Source organism: Dasypus novemcinctus, chromosome 19 (genome assembly GCF_030445035.2).
Source record: "Dasypus novemcinctus isolate mDasNov1 chromosome 19, mDasNov1.1.hap2, whole genome shotgun sequence".
In the NCBI taxonomy this organism is placed as follows: Eukaryota; Metazoa; Chordata; class Mammalia; order Cingulata; family Dasypodidae; genus Dasypus; species Dasypus novemcinctus.
Genome location: NC_080691.1, coordinates 76,773,922 through 76,794,457, shown reverse-complemented (window position 1 = coordinate 76,794,457; position 20,536 = coordinate 76,773,922). Strand labels below are relative to the sequence as shown.

General features: G+C 37.9%; 1 protein-coding gene across 26 annotated transcripts in view; it reads right to left on the bottom strand.

Annotated features, from left to right (window-relative positions):
- Positions 1–280: 280 nt before the first annotated feature.
- Positions 281–20,536, bottom strand: part of LOC101442497 (zinc finger protein 596-like) — a 133,138-nt gene continuing 112,882 nt past the window's right edge. For 18 of the 26 annotated variants that reach the window (XM_058281954.2, XM_058281957.2, XM_058281964.2 and 15 more), the window contains 5 exons: positions 8,695–8,780; positions 6,937–7,063; positions 5,793–5,882; positions 5,220–5,311; positions 281–4,757 (listed from right to left, as the gene is read on the bottom strand). In XM_058281954.2, the coding sequence (XP_058137937.1) occupies positions 3,555–4,757; positions 5,220–5,311; positions 5,793–5,882; positions 6,937–7,063; positions 8,695–8,706 (1,524 nt within the window). In that variant the 5' untranslated portion in view covers positions 8,707–8,780 and the 3' untranslated portion in view covers positions 281–3,554. The remainder of the gene's footprint in view (positions 4,758–5,219; positions 5,312–5,792; positions 5,883–6,936; positions 7,064–8,694; positions 8,781–20,536) is intronic. The other 8 variants (XM_071209981.1, XM_071209982.1, XM_071209978.1 and 5 more) reach the window with 1 other exon arrangement.

Genomic DNA, 20,536 nt, shown 5'->3' with positions numbered 1-20,536 from the left:
TTGAATTATAGTGCACAGATCAGAGACATAGAATTTCACTCTTGCAGAGTTCATTAATTTCATTGAAAGGATTAAATGATAACTAAGGCAATGCTACACTGAATACAGCTATGGAAACTCTTACATTGAGTTCATGAGTTGGAGTGTTAGATGAGGATTCTCCAATTACATTATATTTACATTATGAGTTTACTCATGTGGAACACCTACTAAAGGATTTGCTACTTAGATGACATGTGTATTAGTCAAAGAGGTGCTGATGCAAAATACCAGAAATTAGTTGGTTTGTAAACAGGGTATTTATTTGGGGTAGGACCTCACAGATACCAGGCCATAAAGTATAAGTTACTTCCCTCACCAAAGTCTATTTTCACATGTTGAAGCAAGATGGCAGTCAACTGCTGTGAGGGTTCAGGCTTCCTGAGTTACTCCCTTCCAAGGATGTGCTTCTTTCTCAGTTCAAGTTTCCTTTCTTCCTGGGACCTGCTTCTCTTTACTCTGTCCTTACTTCCTGGGGCTCCAGATTAAGATTTCAGCATCAAACTCCAACATCAAAATCCCTCAAACCTGTCCTTTGCAATGCCTTTTATCTGTGAGTCACCACAGACCAAGGGGTAAGGATTCAATGCCCTAATGACATGGCCCAACAAAACCCTAGTCATAATTAAATCATGCCCAGGTACAGACCACAGTACAAACATAATCCAATATCTATTTTTTGAATTCACAAACATATCAAACTGTTATACTCCACCCTCAGAATTACAAAAAGACATTACAATATTTGAAAAAACATTAAATCAGTAATAATGCAAGTACTAAATCAAATCACAATCAATTTAAAGAAATAGTTTGTCTTGGGGCAAACTCCTCTCTGTCTATAGCAGAGAGGCTATAGACCTCTGAAACTTACAAAACAATTCATCTGTTTCCATTTCACAAATGGACAAAGGGTAAATATTTTCATTACAATAAGGAATAATTGGGAGGGAAACATGAGTCATGGGTCTCTATAGTTCAATAAACTTGCAGGGTATCCTCCATTCAATTTCAGTCTGAGAGACATTCTTAAGATAATCGTTTCTTCTGCTTGGTGCCTTATGGAGACCCACCCTTTCCTCCAGCTTGCCAAATGGCCATTTTCTTGGTTCCACCCTCATCAAGCATCTGGATGTCAACCAAGCTCCACAACTCTTCCTTCAAGACTGTTGGGGTGATTGCCACACCTTACCCAAACATTGGGTTAGTCTTAGCCCTATTAAAATGATGTGAAGACAACATACCCCTAGCCTTTGGCAAACAGGCTTAACCCTCTCAGAGCAATGAGCTGGCCACCTGGGCTTCCCTAACCTTTGGTGGACAGGTCCATGCCCCTCAGAACTGTGGGGTGCTAATGCCGTATCTTTCGGGAATGTGCTCCACCCTCTCTGTAGCCTGGGGCAGCAAAACTCTCCCAGAACATCGGGTGGGAACATCCACCCTCTTCAACTGCTAGGGAAAACTCATCTTCTCTGTACAAATGGGTGGGGTTACTCTCTTTGCCCAAGGTGAAGTCTTAATTCCAGATCTCAGGTTCCATGGTTTTCCTTTTAAAGATGTTTCTTCTTCAATCTCTCCTTTCCATGTCTTTTTTTATTCCAGGCTGACAGTGGTTTTGTTCTTACAACTCTCTTAAAACCTTGTTGGTTTATTATGAAGGAAGCAAGGTACCAAGCCATCAGATAGTAAGACTTTCCACAAGTCTTTCCTAGATAACTACATATTCAATCTTGAATTATCAGTTCCAAGTTTAATTAAGTACTCCAATGGGACACTTTCATCTGGGAACTTGATTTCCAGAGAATTGGAATTCCCATAATCAGTTTCTGTTTTCTTTCTGCCTGACAGTTCAGTCTTCAGAATATCTCTCTCATGTAGCATTTTGCTAAAAGCTGCAAAGAGAAGCCAAGATGCATTCTCAGGGTTTCCTTTTGAAAGTTCTTCAGCTAAATGCCTAGGTTCACCATTTTCAAAATTTTCCTTCAATAAAACACCAGAAGTTAATCTTGCTAAATTCTCTGCAACTTAAAATAGGGATTAACTTTCTTCCAGTTTTCAGTAATAGTTTCATCATTTACTTCTAAGGCATCATAAAGTTTCTTTACCATCCATACTGTGGTCAACATTCTCTTTAAAGTTCTGTAGGTCTTTTGATACAAGGGTCTAATAATTCCTCCAAAAAATACCCCTTACCCATTTGTAAAACCATTCCAGGATTCTGGTAATTGCGAAATCACTTCCCTACTATTCAGTACCAAATTTTGTATTATTCAGCCAAAGGGGTGCTGATGCATAGTACCAGAACTTGGTTGTTTTTTATAAAGGTAATTACTTGGGGTAGAAACTTACAGGTACCAGGCCATAAAGCATAAATTATTTCCCTCACCAAAAACTATTTTCATGTGTTGGAGAAAGATTGTTGCCAATGGCTGCAAGGTTCAGGATTCCTGAGTTCCTCCCTTTCAGGGTCTTGCTTTTTTCTTGGTTCAAGGTTCCCTTCTTCCTGGGGCTTGCTCTCTTTCCTCTGTGTGCTTACTTCCCTGGGCTCCAGGTTAAGACTTCAGAACCAAACTCCAACATCAAAACTCCAACACTGAAACACTTCACTCTGTCCTTTGCCATATCTTTTATCTCTGAGTCCCCACCCACCAAGGGTTGGGAGCACAACACCCTAATGACTTGGCATGATCAAAGCCTAGTCACAACTTAATCATGTCCAGGTATAGTCTAGATTACAAACATAGTTTTCTTCACTCTGTGAATTCACTGGTATATTTAAATTTTAAATCTATGGCTGAAGTACCTTTCCTATCCAAGAGGTTTACCTTATGAGTTATTTCAATTCACTTAAGGTCAGAATATTGACTAAAGCCTTTCTCAAATTGTACACACTCACAGGAATTTTGAGTTTGAATAATCTTATGTTGTCTAAGGTTAGAAAAATTATTTTCCATTATAGAAGACATTATGGTTCTGTCCAAAATGAATTCTCTCTTGTTGCTGGAGGGCTGAACTACTAGTGATGGGGTTTCTCTACAGTGGGAGTTCTTTCAGGCTGTTAAGTGGAAGAGCAAAGAAAAAAGGATTTCACAAAATTATGGCATTCATGGTGTTAGATACCAGTGTGATTCCTCTTATGTTATTTTAGAGAAGTCAATGAAGGTTTTCTGAGTTAGATGATATTTCTGGGCTTTCTCAACAAAATGACTTCTCTCAGGTCACTTAAGGGAAGAACAATGAAAGGTTTTCCACACAGATGGCATATATAGGGTTTATGTGCAATGTGAAAACTCTCATATCATCTAAAATTAGAATATTGATGAAAGGCTTCCTCACTTAGATAATATTAATGGGGTTTCTCTCCAGTGTGAGTTCTCTCAGGTTTTTTAAGGGCAGAGGATTGAATGCAGGCTTTCCCACAAAGATGGCATTCATAGGGTTTCTCTCCAGTGTGAGTTCTCTCATGTTGTTTAAGATAAAGAATATCATAAGAATGCTTTCTCACAAAGGTGACATTAACGGGGCTTCTCTCCAGTGTGAGTGTTCCCATGAACTTTAAGTCTAGAATATCGACTGAAAGCTTTCCCACATAAATGACATTCATAGGGTTTCTCTCCAGTGTGACTTCTCTCATGTATTTTAAGCGCAGAAGAGTGACTGAAGGCTTTCTCACAAAGATGGCATTCATACGGTTTCTCTCCAGTGTGAGTTCTCTCATGTTTTTTAAGGGCAGAGGATTGAATGAATGCTTTCCCACAATGGTGGCATTCATAGGGTTTCTCTCCAGTGTGAGTTCTCTCATGTATTTTAAGGGAAGAGGATTCAATGAAGGCTTTCCCACAACGGTGGCATTCATAGGGTTTCTCTCCAGTGTGAGTTCTCTCATGCATTTTGAGGGCAGAGGTTTGACCAAAGGCTTTGCCACAAAAATGGCATTCATATGGTTTCTTTCCAGTGTGAGTTCTCTCATGTTTTTTAAGAGCAGAAGATTGAATGAAGGCTTTCCCACAATGATGGCATTTATAGGGTTTCTCTCCAGTGTGAGTTCTCTCATGCATTTTAAGGGCAGAGGATTGACTGAAGGCTTTGCCACAAAAATGGCACTCATATGGTTTCTTTCCAGTATGAATTCTCTCATGTGTTTTAAGGGCAGAGGAGTGAATGAAGGCTTTCCCACAATGATGGCATTCATACGGTTTCTCTCCAGTGTGAGTTTTCCCATGAACTTTAAGTTTAGAATATCGACTGAAAGCTTTCCCACATAAATGACATTCATAGGGTTTCTCTCCAGTGTGAATTATCTCATGCTGTTTAAGAGAAGAATATTGAGCAAATGCTTTCCCACACAGGTGACATTCATGGGGTTTCTCTCCAGTATGACTTCTCCCATGATATTTAAGGGCAGTAGAGTGACTGAAGGTTTTCCCACATACATGACATTTGTGGAGTTTCTCTCCAGTGTGACTTCCCTTGTATTGTATGAGGTCAGAGGGTTGCAAACAGCTTTTAGTAATTTGTTGGCATTCATGTGATTTACATTTAGAGTGAATATGCTTATGTTGATTAAAAGAAAAGCCACTAAAGACTGTTGGAAGAGGCTTTCTGAAAAATGGTTTCTTTGGCATGTGAATTAATGTATGTTTCGTCACTATGGATGCATGAGAGGAATCTTCTTGCAAATAATTACTTCTGAAGGAATTCTTTTGTGTATGAGATCTCTGCAGTGGGGAAAGAGATTAGAGATTATAAAACATTTATCCATTTACATCAATTACTTCATTTCTCTTCATATGAAATCTAGACTAACCCACTAGTGATAGTATCCAATTAAAATATTTTCCATGTTAGTTCTACAGAAAAAATATTCTACTCCATACAAACAGATTTACTCTATTATACAAATCTAATTGCAGAACTACATCATCAATTTTGAGCTTCACAATGTTTCCAAGATTATATAGGTGAAAACTGTTTATGCAAAAATTAATTTTTTATATAAACTCAAGTTAATTTTGTGTTTAGTTTAATTTTTCACTAAATTAAAATAGCACAGATTTTTCCTGGAATAATCCCAAATTAATCCCAAAATTAATTACAATTTTGTGACTTTACTGAATGCCTAGTTTATTCTATTCCTGGTTATCTATTTGGATTACTAGGGTTCACACAATGAAGCTTACCAATGACATGGTTTTTGAAGTGTCTTTCATACAAATAGGTTGGTTGGATATCATTTCTACCATTTCACATGTTTTAAAGGCACCTTTCCTCCCTATAGTAATAAAAAGAGAATAAATTGTTAGAATAGCATTGGGGGGGGGGGGAATTTTGTAACATTCCAAATATTCCTTTCAGTATGTTTCCAACATTCACAATTATCTGGGAATGAATACTCTAGGCATAAGAAAACATTATAGGACAGTACAATCAGAAAAGTATTTCAGGCATGGAATATGAAAAGAGAAGCTGAGATTAAAGGAAGTAAAAATAGAAGGGAAATTTTCCAAAGACATGTCCAAGACAAGGTCTTGTGTTACATTAGCAAATGAATATCCTTATCCCCATGCCAATGACATTTGAATAGCACTTGAGAAGTATATGGAATAAATACATTTGACTAAAATTTCCAAAATATCCTCAGCCACATTTCAGAAATCATAACTCACTCAAGGAATCCTGAAGTCAATGTATTCAAGCTCATACTCAGTATAGCGTGACACCCCTCTTCTGATGCACAGGTTCTTAAAGCTCACCTGGACGCTGGAATTGAGGAAATCCTATTCCTTCTGTGCACACTTCTTGTTCCAACTGAGAAAGCACATTGGATTTGCAAACTTGAGATCCTGTTTGTGTGAAAAAAATGTTACCTAGACTTTGAATTGTGATAGTAACACAGCATGACTATGATGTACATGGTAGGTTACCAAAGAATGAGGAGGTCAGCATTGAAGGTCAGCAGTGCAGAAATACCTTGAAATTAGTTCATTGATAGTATTTGATTATTGCTACCCATGCAGCAAAGACAGACTCACAATCCTGTATTCCAAATGGAGAGAAATCTTTCCATAGTGATTACGTTCAGAAATGATCCAATAAAAAAAGAATGATTTAAATTCTATGTGGAAAAGGATATATGCAATGTTTTTCCTACTGTGTTCTGGAGCCTCAGCATAGCCCTTGGAGCAAAGTACTTATTTCAGCACATTCAATTATTTATCTATACAAAATATACTCATTACATTCTCAGCATAGCCCTGAGTGTTGGAAATGGAGATTCAAGAAACGCATTAAGTTGTGGTCAAGATTAAATTCTACTGGGGTGAATTAAATAAAAATAAAAAATAAAATATTATAAAATAGTAAAAATCATGTAAAACATAAGTATGAGTGATATGGTATATATAAGACTTTTTACAAAATATAAATACAAATGTACTAGAGAGAAGGAAACAAAACAGCAGCTACATACAGCAGGGGAGTTACAGAGAAATCAAGAAGTGATGAGTTTTGCTTGTTTGTTATTATTTTGGAATAATGAAACTGCTCTAAGCATGAAGTGATGAATGTACAAATATGTGATTATACTGGACAACAGCACACTTTGGATGGATTTAACTTTTATTACTATGTATCAATATAATCAATTTGTTGAATAAAATAAGGAAAGAAATTTCATTTAAGCAGCTGTATGTTTTATAAAAATTATAAATCTATTAAAATTACAAATTTAAAAATATAAATATATAAGAAAAATACAGCTTATACAACAATATGAAGAAGCTGATTTAGATATTTGAATAAATAAATGGAAAATGATGTATGAAACATATAGGAAGACAGGTTAGATAGGTGGCAGAGAGAGACAGATATAGATGGTAGAAAAATTTTGAGTCTCACCCACTGAGAACAGGTGATTGATATTTTCCTGCATCACTTCTCTGAACAGCTCTCTCTGTGATGTGTCTAACAGATCCCATTCTTCCTGGGTGAAGTGTACAGCCACATCTTTGAAGGTCACTAATTCCTAAAACAGAGAATTCTTACCAATGTCCTAAATGTGATGTTCAAAATAACAGCACTGAAGAAGCAGAGACTGTGTATTTAAAACTCAATATACGTTTAAAGTTCCAAAAAAAATAATTATCAATCCTGAACTACATTCTGCCTTTCAGATACACTTACAGACACAAATATATTCTTACTAAAGAAAATCACATGACATGGGGTTTGATATACATCTGGAAATTTCCCAATAAACTTGTAATTATGCTTTCTTGCTGTTGATTATAATGCTTTCATTCAAGCATTTGTAACTAAATCAATCTTTCCCACCAGTTTTAAGTAAATTTATAGATTTATTGTAAGGTAAGCAATAATCATGTATATCAATTTTTAAAAATGAGTATGATTAGATTATTCCTCTCTATAGATAAGCTAATTTTTCTCATTTATAAAAACATTTAAGAACATGGTATCCATTTTGACAAATACAATCATTTAATGTGTGAATTACTTTCTATCTAAACTCAATTTATAGGTCTACTTTTTATAAAAATAGCAAGGAACTTAAAAGAAATAACCAGAATTCTACAAAACTGAATAGGTTTCACACAGAACTCAGGATCAGTAAGGTCTCCTTCCCCCCAACTCTACATAGTTCATGTATTTATTATAATTTGTAAGTACAGCTGGTCCAGGGTCACAAACCAGGGACTCCTGAGTGGGTACTACTGGTATGTGGTCTTAGAATAACCATTCCTGTGGTAGGATACATCTCAATCTCAAATACTTCTGGGGCCTGCAATTACCAGTTTTCTTTGTTTCTCTTGATCTTCATCTACTCTGCTAAATATTAAAATAATCTTGTTAATTACTTCTTGTCCCTCCAAATCTTCAAATATTCTCCTAGAGACTTTATTATAGCTATAATACAGCTCCTAAATGCACAACCACAATGAAGAAAAAATAATTCCTATACATTGTATCCATTTATAAAATATGAGTAAATTTTACTTAAAAAATTAAAGTTCGGAAATTCGAACAACTGTGTTAAGGGGAATATTAGTTTTCATTTTAAAATGTATTTCAAATTGTGCAAATATATTCCATCAAAACTTTAAGAAAATTAAAATTGGGTAAAATAAATAAATGATTCATCATTCTTTTAATTTACTAACCTTCTCATGTTTCTGGCAGATATGCTCACCCATATACCCCAGTACCTGTAACACTGGTTGACTCAATGTACCAGCTGAAAATTAGCCTCCCTTCTGATTATAAACTTCTGTTCTTACTCATCTCTATCACTTCTATTCACCACACGCCTAGGCCAATCTCAGGCACTAATATGATTCATTAAATCATTGTTTGTCCAATGAGGCCATGGTTTGGGTGTGAAAAAGTAAACATCTGTCATCTTTTCAGAGAAACACAGTCTTGATGGGAGCTGGAACCAACTCTTGTAATAGCTGGAAAGAGATTATCTATTGATCAAACTCTAACTTGCCACGATTTTTTAAGAGTCCAGTATAAATTTAATTTAAACTCACATACTTGGATAGCTACTGAAATCATGAGGAATATCAACACCAATACAAGTAATTCCCAACTCCAGACAAAAGAAGTGCAATTTCAGTTGAAGAATTTTATACTCACCTGTGATTGCATTTTCAGTACCTCAGCTGGCACCTATCTTCCTCTGGATTTTTATTCAGAACCAGAGAAAGAGAAGGTGAGCAAACCTGAAAATAGAGAAAGAAGTCCTAAGATTCAAATCTTGACTAAAATTTTCCAGTTCACCTGTCAAATGCCAAACCCTTAACCTAGTAGTAACCATAGCCCAAACAACATCAGGAACATGTAGAGTGCTTCAAAAGCAATAAAGTGAGGGCTCTCCTGTCCCAGGGTCAAAAGGTGGAGGTCTTGTCTTCTCTGGCTAATAAAGATATGATTAACTTCACTGTACACATAAAAGCATGAAAACCCTTGAATTGTATTTAGTAAGTATCCCATGATAGTCAGAGACTTTTAATTCATCCCTAATTCCAAAGCATAGCAATCCCTGACCAAAATTACACCTGGAATTAGGTCCTCACCACCAGAGGAAGCAGACTGGAATTTCTCACTTATAATTATTCTTGGCTTTTGCACTAGCATTGGTTCTCTCAAAAGCATTTCTGTGCGCTGGACTTTCACTCCACACTAAAGAGAATCAGATAGACCAAGCCTATTGTTTCTTGGCATTAACTAGAGTAGAAACTAGAAAACTTCCCAGCTCATTTGCAGAGATCTCAACTCAATGATTAACTTTGTTTTTCAAAACAGGCCATATAAAAGCTGTAAGAAAATTCCACAAAATGGAGGCAGATTTGAGATTGGTTAGGTTCTTGTCTGCAACCAGCCAATGAATCAACTTTTCCTTCTTTAATAGTTTGGTTTCTCTCTCTATTCTGCCACACCCCACAAAGAGCCTGGGGAGCATTCTGGTTATCTTCAATTTGGCAACAAAAATGTTTCGGTGTTCTTGTGAGAATGATGCTGCTCAGGAGAGTCCTGGATCCTGAGGTAAAACATTTACGGTCTCGGGCTTTGTGGCCATAAGAGTGCATTACTCCAAATGTTGGAAGAGGAGTCTCTTGCCCTAGGCATCGAGGATTCCTAAAGTGGCAGACTGCGAAGAAAAGTAAGTCCTCTTTCATATTATGTGTGAAAGTTGTACTGACCTTTTTCTCAGCAGCACAGAAGCCCCTGCTGAAGCTGTAAGTTAGTTTGTCATGTTAGGTATTTGGGCTTGGAATAGGAAAGGGAGCGGCCCCTGGCATAAGGAGGTGTTGCTGAGATTGGTTGCCTAGGCTTTGCTTTCTTGATACTTGTTTAGCCAAATAACTGAAATAATAACTAGAATTCTAAGTTGAGAGAAAAGAGCAACCCACTAGGTTGCATTATTAAACATTGGATTCGTGACAATTTGGTATGAAACTGTGACAAAAAAGAGAATGATCCATCTTTGTAAGGAATTTGGCCTCAATATGCATTAGAGGATAAACAGAAATGATGAGCACAAGGTTCCACAGAGTATAACACTGCTTTGCAATTGGATCTATTCTGTAGAAGGTTAAGCAAATGGGATGAAATCCCTTATATTCAATGTTTTTTGGAGTTAGCACACAATGACAACCTTCACAAAGAATGTTTTGGACACAGTGTACTCCCACTAGTCATGTCTTGGGTTCCTAACATAAAAAAGGCAAAAACAGAGAGGGCCTACCACTCCAGTCAGCTAAGGAGTTAATCAATCCTCTGAACTAGAGCAGTAGTTAAATAGCTGTAAAAATGGGTGAATAAAATAAAAACCTGCATTGATTCCAACCTCATTGATGATGTTTTAGGTACTATCATTATTTCAAATGCCTTAAGATTTGAGGCTGTCATGGTTCCTATATCTTCTCTACCCCATATCAGGGGAATAGAAATTAATCTGAATTACCACTAGATTCCCCAGAAATATCCTGCCCACCCCACATCGAGAGTGGTGTAACCTTAGGCATGGTGTCTCTATCTTTGGAAACAAATTCAGGACTAGTTTACTATTTGACAATACCCCCAGGAATAGATGAACAAGGACAACCAATGAATTATCTATATATGCACACACAATTTTCAACATCGGAGCAATATAATTGGAAATGTTAACAATATAAATCCAAGTTACAGAGAAGATCCCAGAAAGATGGAAAAATCTCTTCAAATCTATATATGGAACCCAAATCCAAATTGGACAGATATCCATTCTTTACTGAATATAATTTTTAAAAATTAATTTACTGAAGTATATCGCTCATACATAAACACACAAATTATAATTATATAATAATAGCTGTGAACTCACAAAACATATATGAAATCACACAGGACTCACATAACTGACCCTACTACCAATAACTTGAATTGTTGTTAAATCTTTTTAACTAATGATTAAAGAGCATTGTCAAAATATTACTACTAACCAAAGTATTTCCCCCAACCAACCGTAGTATTATCTTTATATCATTTATATATGAACATACATAAACAAGTGTATAGTAAAAATTGTGAACTTACAAAGCAAACATGCATAACATCATAGAGGTACCATACATCAATCTTCCAATAACACCTTGCATTGTCATGAGATGTTTTTCACAAATTATGAAAGAATATTAAAATCTTACTACTAATCATAATCCTTATCTTATATTTAGTGTGTTTTCTCCCAACTCACCCTATTATTTTTAATTTTTTTATGAAAGAAGTTGTAAACTTATAAAACAAACTTGTACATGTGGAGAATTCTGAAACAGTACCCCTCCATCAACATGCCACATGGTGGTGGAACTTTTGCTACAGATAAAATATCTGATAGTTACCATGTCTACAGTGTACATTTGGCTCACATTTTCCATAATGCCTCATTATCAATGCAGTACATCTTTCACATAGATGAAAGAATATTATATTATTACTGTTAACCACAGTCCATAGGTCACTCCAGCTGTATTTTTCCCACTCTCCACATTTCCAACACCCTGCATTAATGATGTACATTTGCTCTAACTCACAAAGGACACTCTTGCTTCCATACCATCAACAATTCACATCCACCTCTTCGTTTACTGTGCTATTTAATTCCTAGATTATTCTCTAGCATTCTGTCAATTAGCATTTACATCCCTAGACCAACATTTTCAGCCACATCCCCATGTATAAACTAGCTGTTAATCACTATGTGTCACCATCCACTCTATATTAATTTCCACACTTTTACAGTAAAGCTAATTAAAACTTCTACATACATTAAACATCAGTAGTTCATCTCAGTCCTCCTCTTATCTCCTTTAGGAATCCACCTACCACCAGGTCTTGGAGATATTTTCCTCCAACTTTTTTCTAGAAATGTTATGGTTCTTGCTTATATTTTTAGGTGTTTAATACATTTTTAATTAATTTTTGGATAAGGTGTGAAATAGGTGTCCCCCTTCCTTCTTTTGGCTATGGATATACAATTCTTTCAGCAGCAAGGAAGTGGATTAGCCCAGTGATTAGGGCGTCTGTCTACCACACGGGAGGTCCGCAGTTCAAACCCTGGGCCTCCTTGACCTGTGTGGAGCTGGCCCATGTGCAGTGCTGATGCACACAAGGAGTGTCCTGCCACGCAGGGGTGTTCCCCGTGTAGGGGAGCCCCATGCGCAAGGAGTGTGTCCCATAAGGAGAGCCGCCCAGCACGAAAGAAAGTGCAGCCTGCCTAAGAATGGAGTCGCCCACACAGAGAGCTGACACAACAAGATGATGCAACAAAAAGAAACACAGATTCCCAAGCCGCTGACAACAACAGAAGCAGACAAAGACGAAGACACAGCACATAGACACAGAGAACAGACAACCGGGGTGGGGGAGTGGGGGGGAAGAGGAGAGAAATAAATAAATCTTTTGAAAAAAACAATTACTTCAGCAGCATTTGTTGAATGGACTGTTCTGCCCGGTTATGTGGGTTTGACAGGCTAGTCAGAAATCACTTCACCATACTTGTCAAGGCCTGTTTCTGAACCATGAAATTTAGTTCCATTGGTCTATTTGTCTGTCCTTATGCCAGTACCACACTGTTTTTTACCACTCTAGCTAGGTAATATGGTTTAAAGTCTGGAGATGAGGATTTGCTTTTCCTTTTTATGGTGTTTCTGGTTATTCAAGACCCCTTACTCTTCAAAGTAAATTTGATGATTGTGTCTTCCTTTTTTTTTTAAATGCTGGTGGAATTTTTTCAGGGTTGCATAGAATCTGTATATCAATTTAAGTAGAATTGACATCTTAATGGTATTTAGTCTTTAAATCCATGAGCATGGAACATTCTTCAAGTTATTTAGGCATTTTTGAATTTAACACAGAGTTGCAGTTTTCTGAATACAAATGGTCTACACCATTGGTTAAGCTTGTTGCTGAGTATTTGAGTTTTATTCTGTAATATTTTATTTTCACCACTCTTTTTACAAATTTGATAACATTTCTTATTTATCTTCATTTCTAGACTCTCTTCCAGGCCTCTCTCTCCTATCTTGTCAGGCTCTAGCACACCCTTTATATTTTCTGAAAATCTGGTCTTTTTTTTAAGAAATTCTCTCAGATTTTGTTTATCTGTGAATATTCTAATCTCACCCTCATTTTTGAAAGACAGTCTTGCTGGACATAAGATTCTTGGCTGGCAGATTTTCTCTTGTAATATCTTAAATATATCAAACTACTGTCTTCTTGCCTCCATGGTTTCTGACAATAATCTGATTAGATATCCCTTAAATATGATGCATTGTTTGCTCTTGCTGTTCTCAGAATTCTAACTTTGTCTTTGGCATTTGACATTCTGATGTATCTCAGAGGTGATCTATTTGGATTTTTTTGGGAGTATGTTGTACTTCTTGAACAAGGATATCTATGTTCTTCAATAGGGTTGAGAAATTTTCTATCATTATTTCTTCAAATATTCCTTCTGTCCTTTACCCTTCTCTTCTTCTTGGACATCCATAACATGGATGTTTGCATGTCTTTTACTGTCTTTTAGTTCCCGGAGAACTTGTTCAATTTTTCCCATTATTTTCTTCATCTGTTCTTTTTTTTTTTTTTTTTAAAGATTTATTTATTTCTCTCCTCTTCCCCTCCACCCCCCCGCCCCCGGCTGTCTGTTCTCTGTGTCTATTTGCTGCATCTTCTCTGTCTGCTTGTGTTGTTGTGAGCCACACAGGAATCTATGTTTCTTTTTCTGCGTCATCTTGTCATGTTATTTCTCTGTGTGGGCGGCGCCATTTTTAGGCAGGCTGCACTTTCTTTGGTGCTAGGTGACTCTCCCCATGGGGCACACTCCTTGCGTGTGGGGTTCCCCTATGCAGGGGACATCCCTGTGTGGCACGGCACACTCTGCACACATCAGCACTGCGCATGGGCCTCATCTGTTCTTTTGTAAATTCACTTTCAGAGGCCATTTCTTCAAGCTCACCAATCCTTTCAACTGTCTCCTCAAATCTGCTATTGTATGAGTCCAATGGTTTCTTCTTATTTCAATTATTGCACCTTCCATTCCCATAAGATCTGCTGTTTTTCTAAGTATGCATTCAAAATTCTTCTTTGTGCTTATCCAGTGTCTTCTTCATATCCTTAATCTCTTTAGCCATCTCATTGAATTTATTAAGGAGATTTGTTTGAACATCTATAATTAGTTGTCTCAACTCCTTTGTCATCTGGAGGCTTATCTTGTTCCTTTAACTGAGCTATAGGTTCCTGTTTCTTGGTGTGGATTGTAATTTTTTGTTGGTGTCTTGGCATCTGGCTTACTTGAATATTTATTCTGGGTTTTCCTCTTTAGTGTAGGGTTTCCTGCCCTTTCTGCCTTGCTGGTTGTTCAGCATGAGCCCACTTTGTAATTGGTGGCATAAGCTGTAGAGGCTCAAGCTGCTCTCAATGTACCAGGGACCAATGAAACTTCTAACTTTCTCCTTTGACAGGTGTAGGCACAAAGTCACAGCTGTTGGAATAATCCAAGCCATACGGCCCTAGACAGTAGTTGCCCAGAGAGACTGATGAGACTTCATGCCTCTTTCTCACCTGCCTGGGCTGCGGATGGAGCTGCAGGTATGGGCAGCAATCTATGCAATGAAGGTCCAAGATGACCACAGTTGCTCTGATAGAATTCTGATTTTCAGTCTCTGCCAGCCAAATGTATCTACAGTTACCTGGATAGGCTGATGCTAGACCCACCAGTCTACTCCCTTATGTAGGTGGGGCTGAAGCCTAGTCTATAGCTGCAGGACAGTCTGGCTGAAAGAAACTTGTTCCTGACATCACTGTGATTCTTAGTCAGCAGGGTTTCCCCTCAGGCTGGGTGAAGAGTCAAAATAGCGGCCACTAGCCTCCTTCCAGTTGGGCAGATTCACATCCCAGCTGTTTCCAGAGTTATATCTTAGCCAGTCAAGTCTACCAATCAGTAGCCAAAATCAGCAATCAACCATCTCCTACTCTCCTGTTTTTGGGAAATAAAAGTTCCAATTCTAGCCACAGAATAGCTCCTGAGGCAGATCATGCCACCAGAGTGGGACAATCACCAGCCTCTGTGACTTGGCTGGTAATTTCCCACAGAGTATGTCAAAGGTCCCCAGAGCTTCCTCCCTGCTGGAGGTGGCACTTGGCCCTAGGATAGAGCTGCAATCTGATATGGATGAAAACTGTTCCCCATCAGAATTGTTATTGTCACTTCACCCCACTTCCCCTTGTGCCTGGTTCAGTTAAGATGGTGGCTACCAGCCTCTTGCTGACTTGGACAGGTTCAAACTTAAGCTGTTCTCAGGATTATACTTTATTCTGCTGAATTACTCATCAGTAGCTGAAGCTGATGCCCAACCATCTCTTCATCCCCTATTTTTGGGAAGTGAGCTTTCAATTCCAGCCATGGAACAACTCCTGAGATGGCTTGTGCTTCCAATGGAGGATGGGCACTGGCCTTCATAGTGTGGCACACTCTACTTATGAGTCTTCTCTGTAGATGAGCAGTCTCCTCCTTCCATTCCTTAAATGATGTTGGAAGATGCTGTTCTGGCCTCCTGAAGTCCCAAAACTGGTGCTACAACTAGCTCCAGATAGCTCTGGGTGTTTACTACCTGTCCTGTAGGCAGAGCTGACTCTAGGAGACACTTACTCTGCCCTCATTTGCTGGTTGTCTACTGAATGTAATTCTAACCTCAGAGGAAAAGCAAATTATACTAGAAAAGGCTGAAGATCATGATTTTCTAGGCAGTAGTAACCATCACAATACTTCATTTCTTGTGGAGTCTAACAATTCCAATAGCTGACTCCGAATGGAAACCAAATTAACAAGAGGACAGAACCAGACCAGATCATTACAAAGCTTGCATAATTCATGGTGTCCTCAAGCTACACAATTTAAGTAAAATTCAAGAAATTGTCCAAAAGCCAGATGAGTACCCATCCCTTTCCTCAAGAGACTCTTTGAGCCATATCAGCAGTTTACTGATTCTAGTCCTAGAAGATCTTTTTAACTGGCACAATTTAACCAGCCTTTTATCTGCCAAAGTTCTCCTGATACACATTGCAAACTGAAAATATAAAGAGGACTAGGTCTGATAGAGATTGCTTTGAGAGTGCCTTATACTGGAAAGAGGCCGAAGTAAAGCATCATTAAAAAAACAATTACTTACAGGGTAACTTGAATTCTAATATTTTAGGATCAGTCCTGAGCAAAACCGTCCAAAAAACTGGAAATCAGTGAAATATAAGACTCTGGGGCACCCAGGAAAATCTTTTGGTGCATGTAAGTGTCCTCATTGCCAAAAAGAAGGGCATTAAAAGTGGGAATTTCCAAGACCCACATAGAAAGGAGCACTGAAGTCTCACCATCTTGCAGCTCAATGCCTACAGCAAACATGGGATGAAGACAGTGACATGGAATGATGTGACCCAGGGTTTTTTTTCCACCAGTCAAGAAACAATCCTCATCATGCACAAAGAACCTCTGGTCTCTCTCCAATTGTAAAAGAAACCAGTAAATTTTCTGGTGGATACAGAAACAACTTTTTCAATTTTGAATAAAAGTTTACACATAAGTCAAGAGTCTATTCCTGTTATTGGAGTGTCAGGAATTATCAGTGATAGGTCTTCCCCCAGGTTCTCCAATGTCCGATGGCTTCACAGGTGAATACTATCAAGCATTTTGAGAGGAATGATCACCAATCCCTGTTTAACCTCTTCCCAAAAATTGAAATGGGAAAATTTCCCAAATATTTTTTGAAAGCACATCACCTTAAAACCAAAACCATATAAAATATAAGAGATAAAGAAGGCCATTATATATTAATAAAAGGGACACTTCACTAGGAAGAAATGTCATAAATATCACTGCACCCAACCAGGAAAAGAAAATTACAGACCAATCCCTGTAAAGAAAATTGATGCAAATAATCTCAATAAAATCTTTGCAAATAGAATCCAACAGCATTTCAAAAGATTTATACACCATGTCCAAGTGGCTTTTATTCCTGGGATGCACGGGTGGTTCAACATAAGAAAATGAATTAATGTAATACAACGCTTTAACAAACTCAAGGGAAGAAAAATCACAGGATCATCTTGATTGATGCAGAAAAGATATCCAACAAAATCCACCAATCTTTTTTCTTTTTCAAACTATTTTGTTTTACTTTTTAAAAAACTTTAGATGATATAAATGTTACACAAAAATATAAGTGATTCCCATATCTCCCACTCCCTTACCATCTCACACTTTCCCACATTAGCAACATCCTTGCGAGAAAATCACATCTAGTGGCCATGTGGAATTGCAAACTCCTCTCAAACAGAGGTGAAGAGGGCATCACCATACCAGAATCTTCAGGAATGGGGAATAAAATATGGACATGAACAGACTTACTGGTATTCTGCTATAGGCATGTGATTCTAACACTGGAAGAAATCATATCATTGATGTGGAGACAGTGGTCACTGGAGATGAAGACAGGGCGAGGGAAAACAGGTGAAAAATATGGGGGCATTTTTGGAATTTGGAATTGTCCTGAATGACATGGCAATGACAGATATAGGGCATTAGATATCTTGCCATAACCTACAAAATTGTGTGGGAGTACAAACTACAATATAAACCATAATCCATGCTTAGTGGCAATGATGCAAATTGTGTTCATCAATTGCAATGAATGTGCCACACTAATGAAAGAAGTTAATGTGGGGAAAAGTGGGAGGTGTGGACAGTGGGGCATATGTGAAACCTTATATTTCTTATGTAACATTTTATGTAATCTAAGTATCTTTAAAAAATATATTTTAAAAAACCAACATACTTCATAGTGTGATATATCTGTTACAATTGATGAGCACATATTGAAACATTGCTATTAACCATAGACTATAGTGTCCACTATACTTTATACTTTGTCTCACATAATTATGTAGACTATGACAAAATATACAATATCCTGTGTATCCATCACTGCAATGTCATTCAGGACAACTCCAATGTCCCAAAATTGCCCCCATATTACAACTATTCTTCCCTATGCTACCCTCAGAAACTCTGATGGCCTCTGCCTTTACATAAATGATAAGAATTCTGCCATTGCTAGAATAATTTGTCTATAGTAGAATTATAAGTCTACTTTAGTCCACTGTTCATTCCCCAATCTTGAGGATCTGGGGATGCTGATGCAATTCTGCTTCTAATTGAAAGGGAGCTAAAATCCCATGGGGATAGATGGAACTGTCTTGCTTACAATTTCAGACACTTTGTTCCTTGGGACGGACATTGTCCATCATTATCTCCACGTTAGCTGTCCTGGATGAGTCCAGTGAAATAGAGGGTATGTGTTGCAACACTGCTGAAATTCAGGGATCAACTGGTATCTGAGTGGACCAAATATAAGTCTCTGGAACATATATTTATCAAGTATAGAGCTAATTATAGCTTCAAATAAAAAAGGAAAAAGTATAGAGAATGTATAAAAGAATCTAGACTTTCTTGATAAAAATCACTATAAAAGATAGGAATAGAAGGAAAATTCCTCAATATAATAAAGGTCATAGAGGAAAAAACCACAACAAATATACTCAATGGGGAAACGTTGAAACCTTTCCTTATAAGGTCAGGAACAAGACAAGCATACCTACAATCAGCATTGTTATTCAACATTGCGCTAGCAGTGCTGGGTAGAGTAATTAGACAGAAAAAGAAAAGACAACCAAATAGGAAAAGAAGAAGGAAAACTCTATTTGTGGATGACATAATCCTATATTGTGAAAATTCTTAATGTCAATGACACAGCTACTTGAGCTAATAAATGAATTCAGCAAAGTGGCAGGATAAAGATCAACTTGGAAAAATCAATAATGTTTCTGTACACCAGTACTGAACAACTTGAGGAAGAAATCCTCGAAAAACTCTACTTACAATAACAACAAGAAGACTCAAACACATATGAATCAATTTAACTAAAGAAATACAGAAAAGTATAAAAAATTGCTAATAGAAATCAATGAAGACCAAAACAAATGGTAAGACATACTGTGTTCAAGGGTTGGAAGACAAAATATCATGAAGATATCACTCCTACCTGTATTAGTGAGGCAAAGGGGTGCTGATGCAAAATACCAGAAATTGGTTGGTTTTTATAAAGGGTATTTATTTGGAGTAGGAGCTTACAGATACCAGGCACTAAAGCATAAGTTACTTCCCTCACCAGTCTATTTTCACATGTTGGAGCAAGATGGCTGCTGAGGTCAGTGAGGGTTCCTCCCTTTCAGGGTCTTGCTTCTCTCTGGGTGCAAGATTCCTGTCTTCCCAGGGCTTGCTGATTTTTCCTGTGTGCTTTCTTCCCGGATCTCCAGCTTAAGTCCTCAGTATCAAACTCCAACATCAAAAACCTCAACTCTGTCCTCTGCCATGTCTTTTGTCTGTGAGTCCCCACCCACCAAGGGGTGGGGACCTAATGCCCTACTGGCACAAGAGGTTTACCTGATTAATCAAGTAAATCTCTGAATTCAATATAATCAAATATACCCAGAAGAAAAGATCAGTATACAAACATAATCCGATATTTCTTTCCGGAATTCATTAATAATATGAAACTACTACACTCCACCCTCTGAATTCCAAAAGGACATTACAATATTTAAAATAAAACTTTAAATCGGTTACAATGCAAATACCAAATCATATCACAATCAATTTAAAGAAATACAGTTTTGGGGGGCCCAAATCCTGTCTGCTACGAACCTCTGAAACTTAAAAAACAATTCATGTAATACTGAAGATGGTGGCTGAGTGAGCTTACCTGATAATATCTTCTGCAAAGAAGCTGCTGGGCAGCATTGGAGGTTCTTTGGGACAAGGCTGTTTTAGGATTTTTGCAGGACAGGAGTTGTCTGGACATCGATTTGGTGGGAAGGTAACAGAGAAAATACGTCTATAAAATGTAATCAAGACTCTTCACACGGAACTCCAGGCTGCGCGCGGAATGCTGCCTCCTAGGGTGGGCGGAGCCGTGGCACCGGAAACCGCCGCGGCATTTTTCTTTTTTTTTCTCTTGGAGGCTCTGCAGTACTGGGGAATTCATAAGCCCTGAGCGGCCTATTGGGGGTTTAATAGGACAGGAGGCGCTTGCAGACCGATTTGGGGAGCCAAACGGGAGTTTTATTGTGAAGTGGGGGAATTTTTGATTGCGGACACAAACAATAGTGCTTCTGCCTAGAACCCCACCCCCCCAAAACCTGGCTGCCGATCTACACTGGACCTAAATTGATAGCAATAAAGAGACGCCACCAGGGTCTGGCAGAGTGGGGGACGTTTGGAAGCTGATTAGGGGAATATTTTGCAAAGCGTGGGAATTTCGGGTTTGGACTCTGTTATTAGCGTTTCTGGCTGGAGCCCCACCCCCGGACCTGGCTATTGATCTGC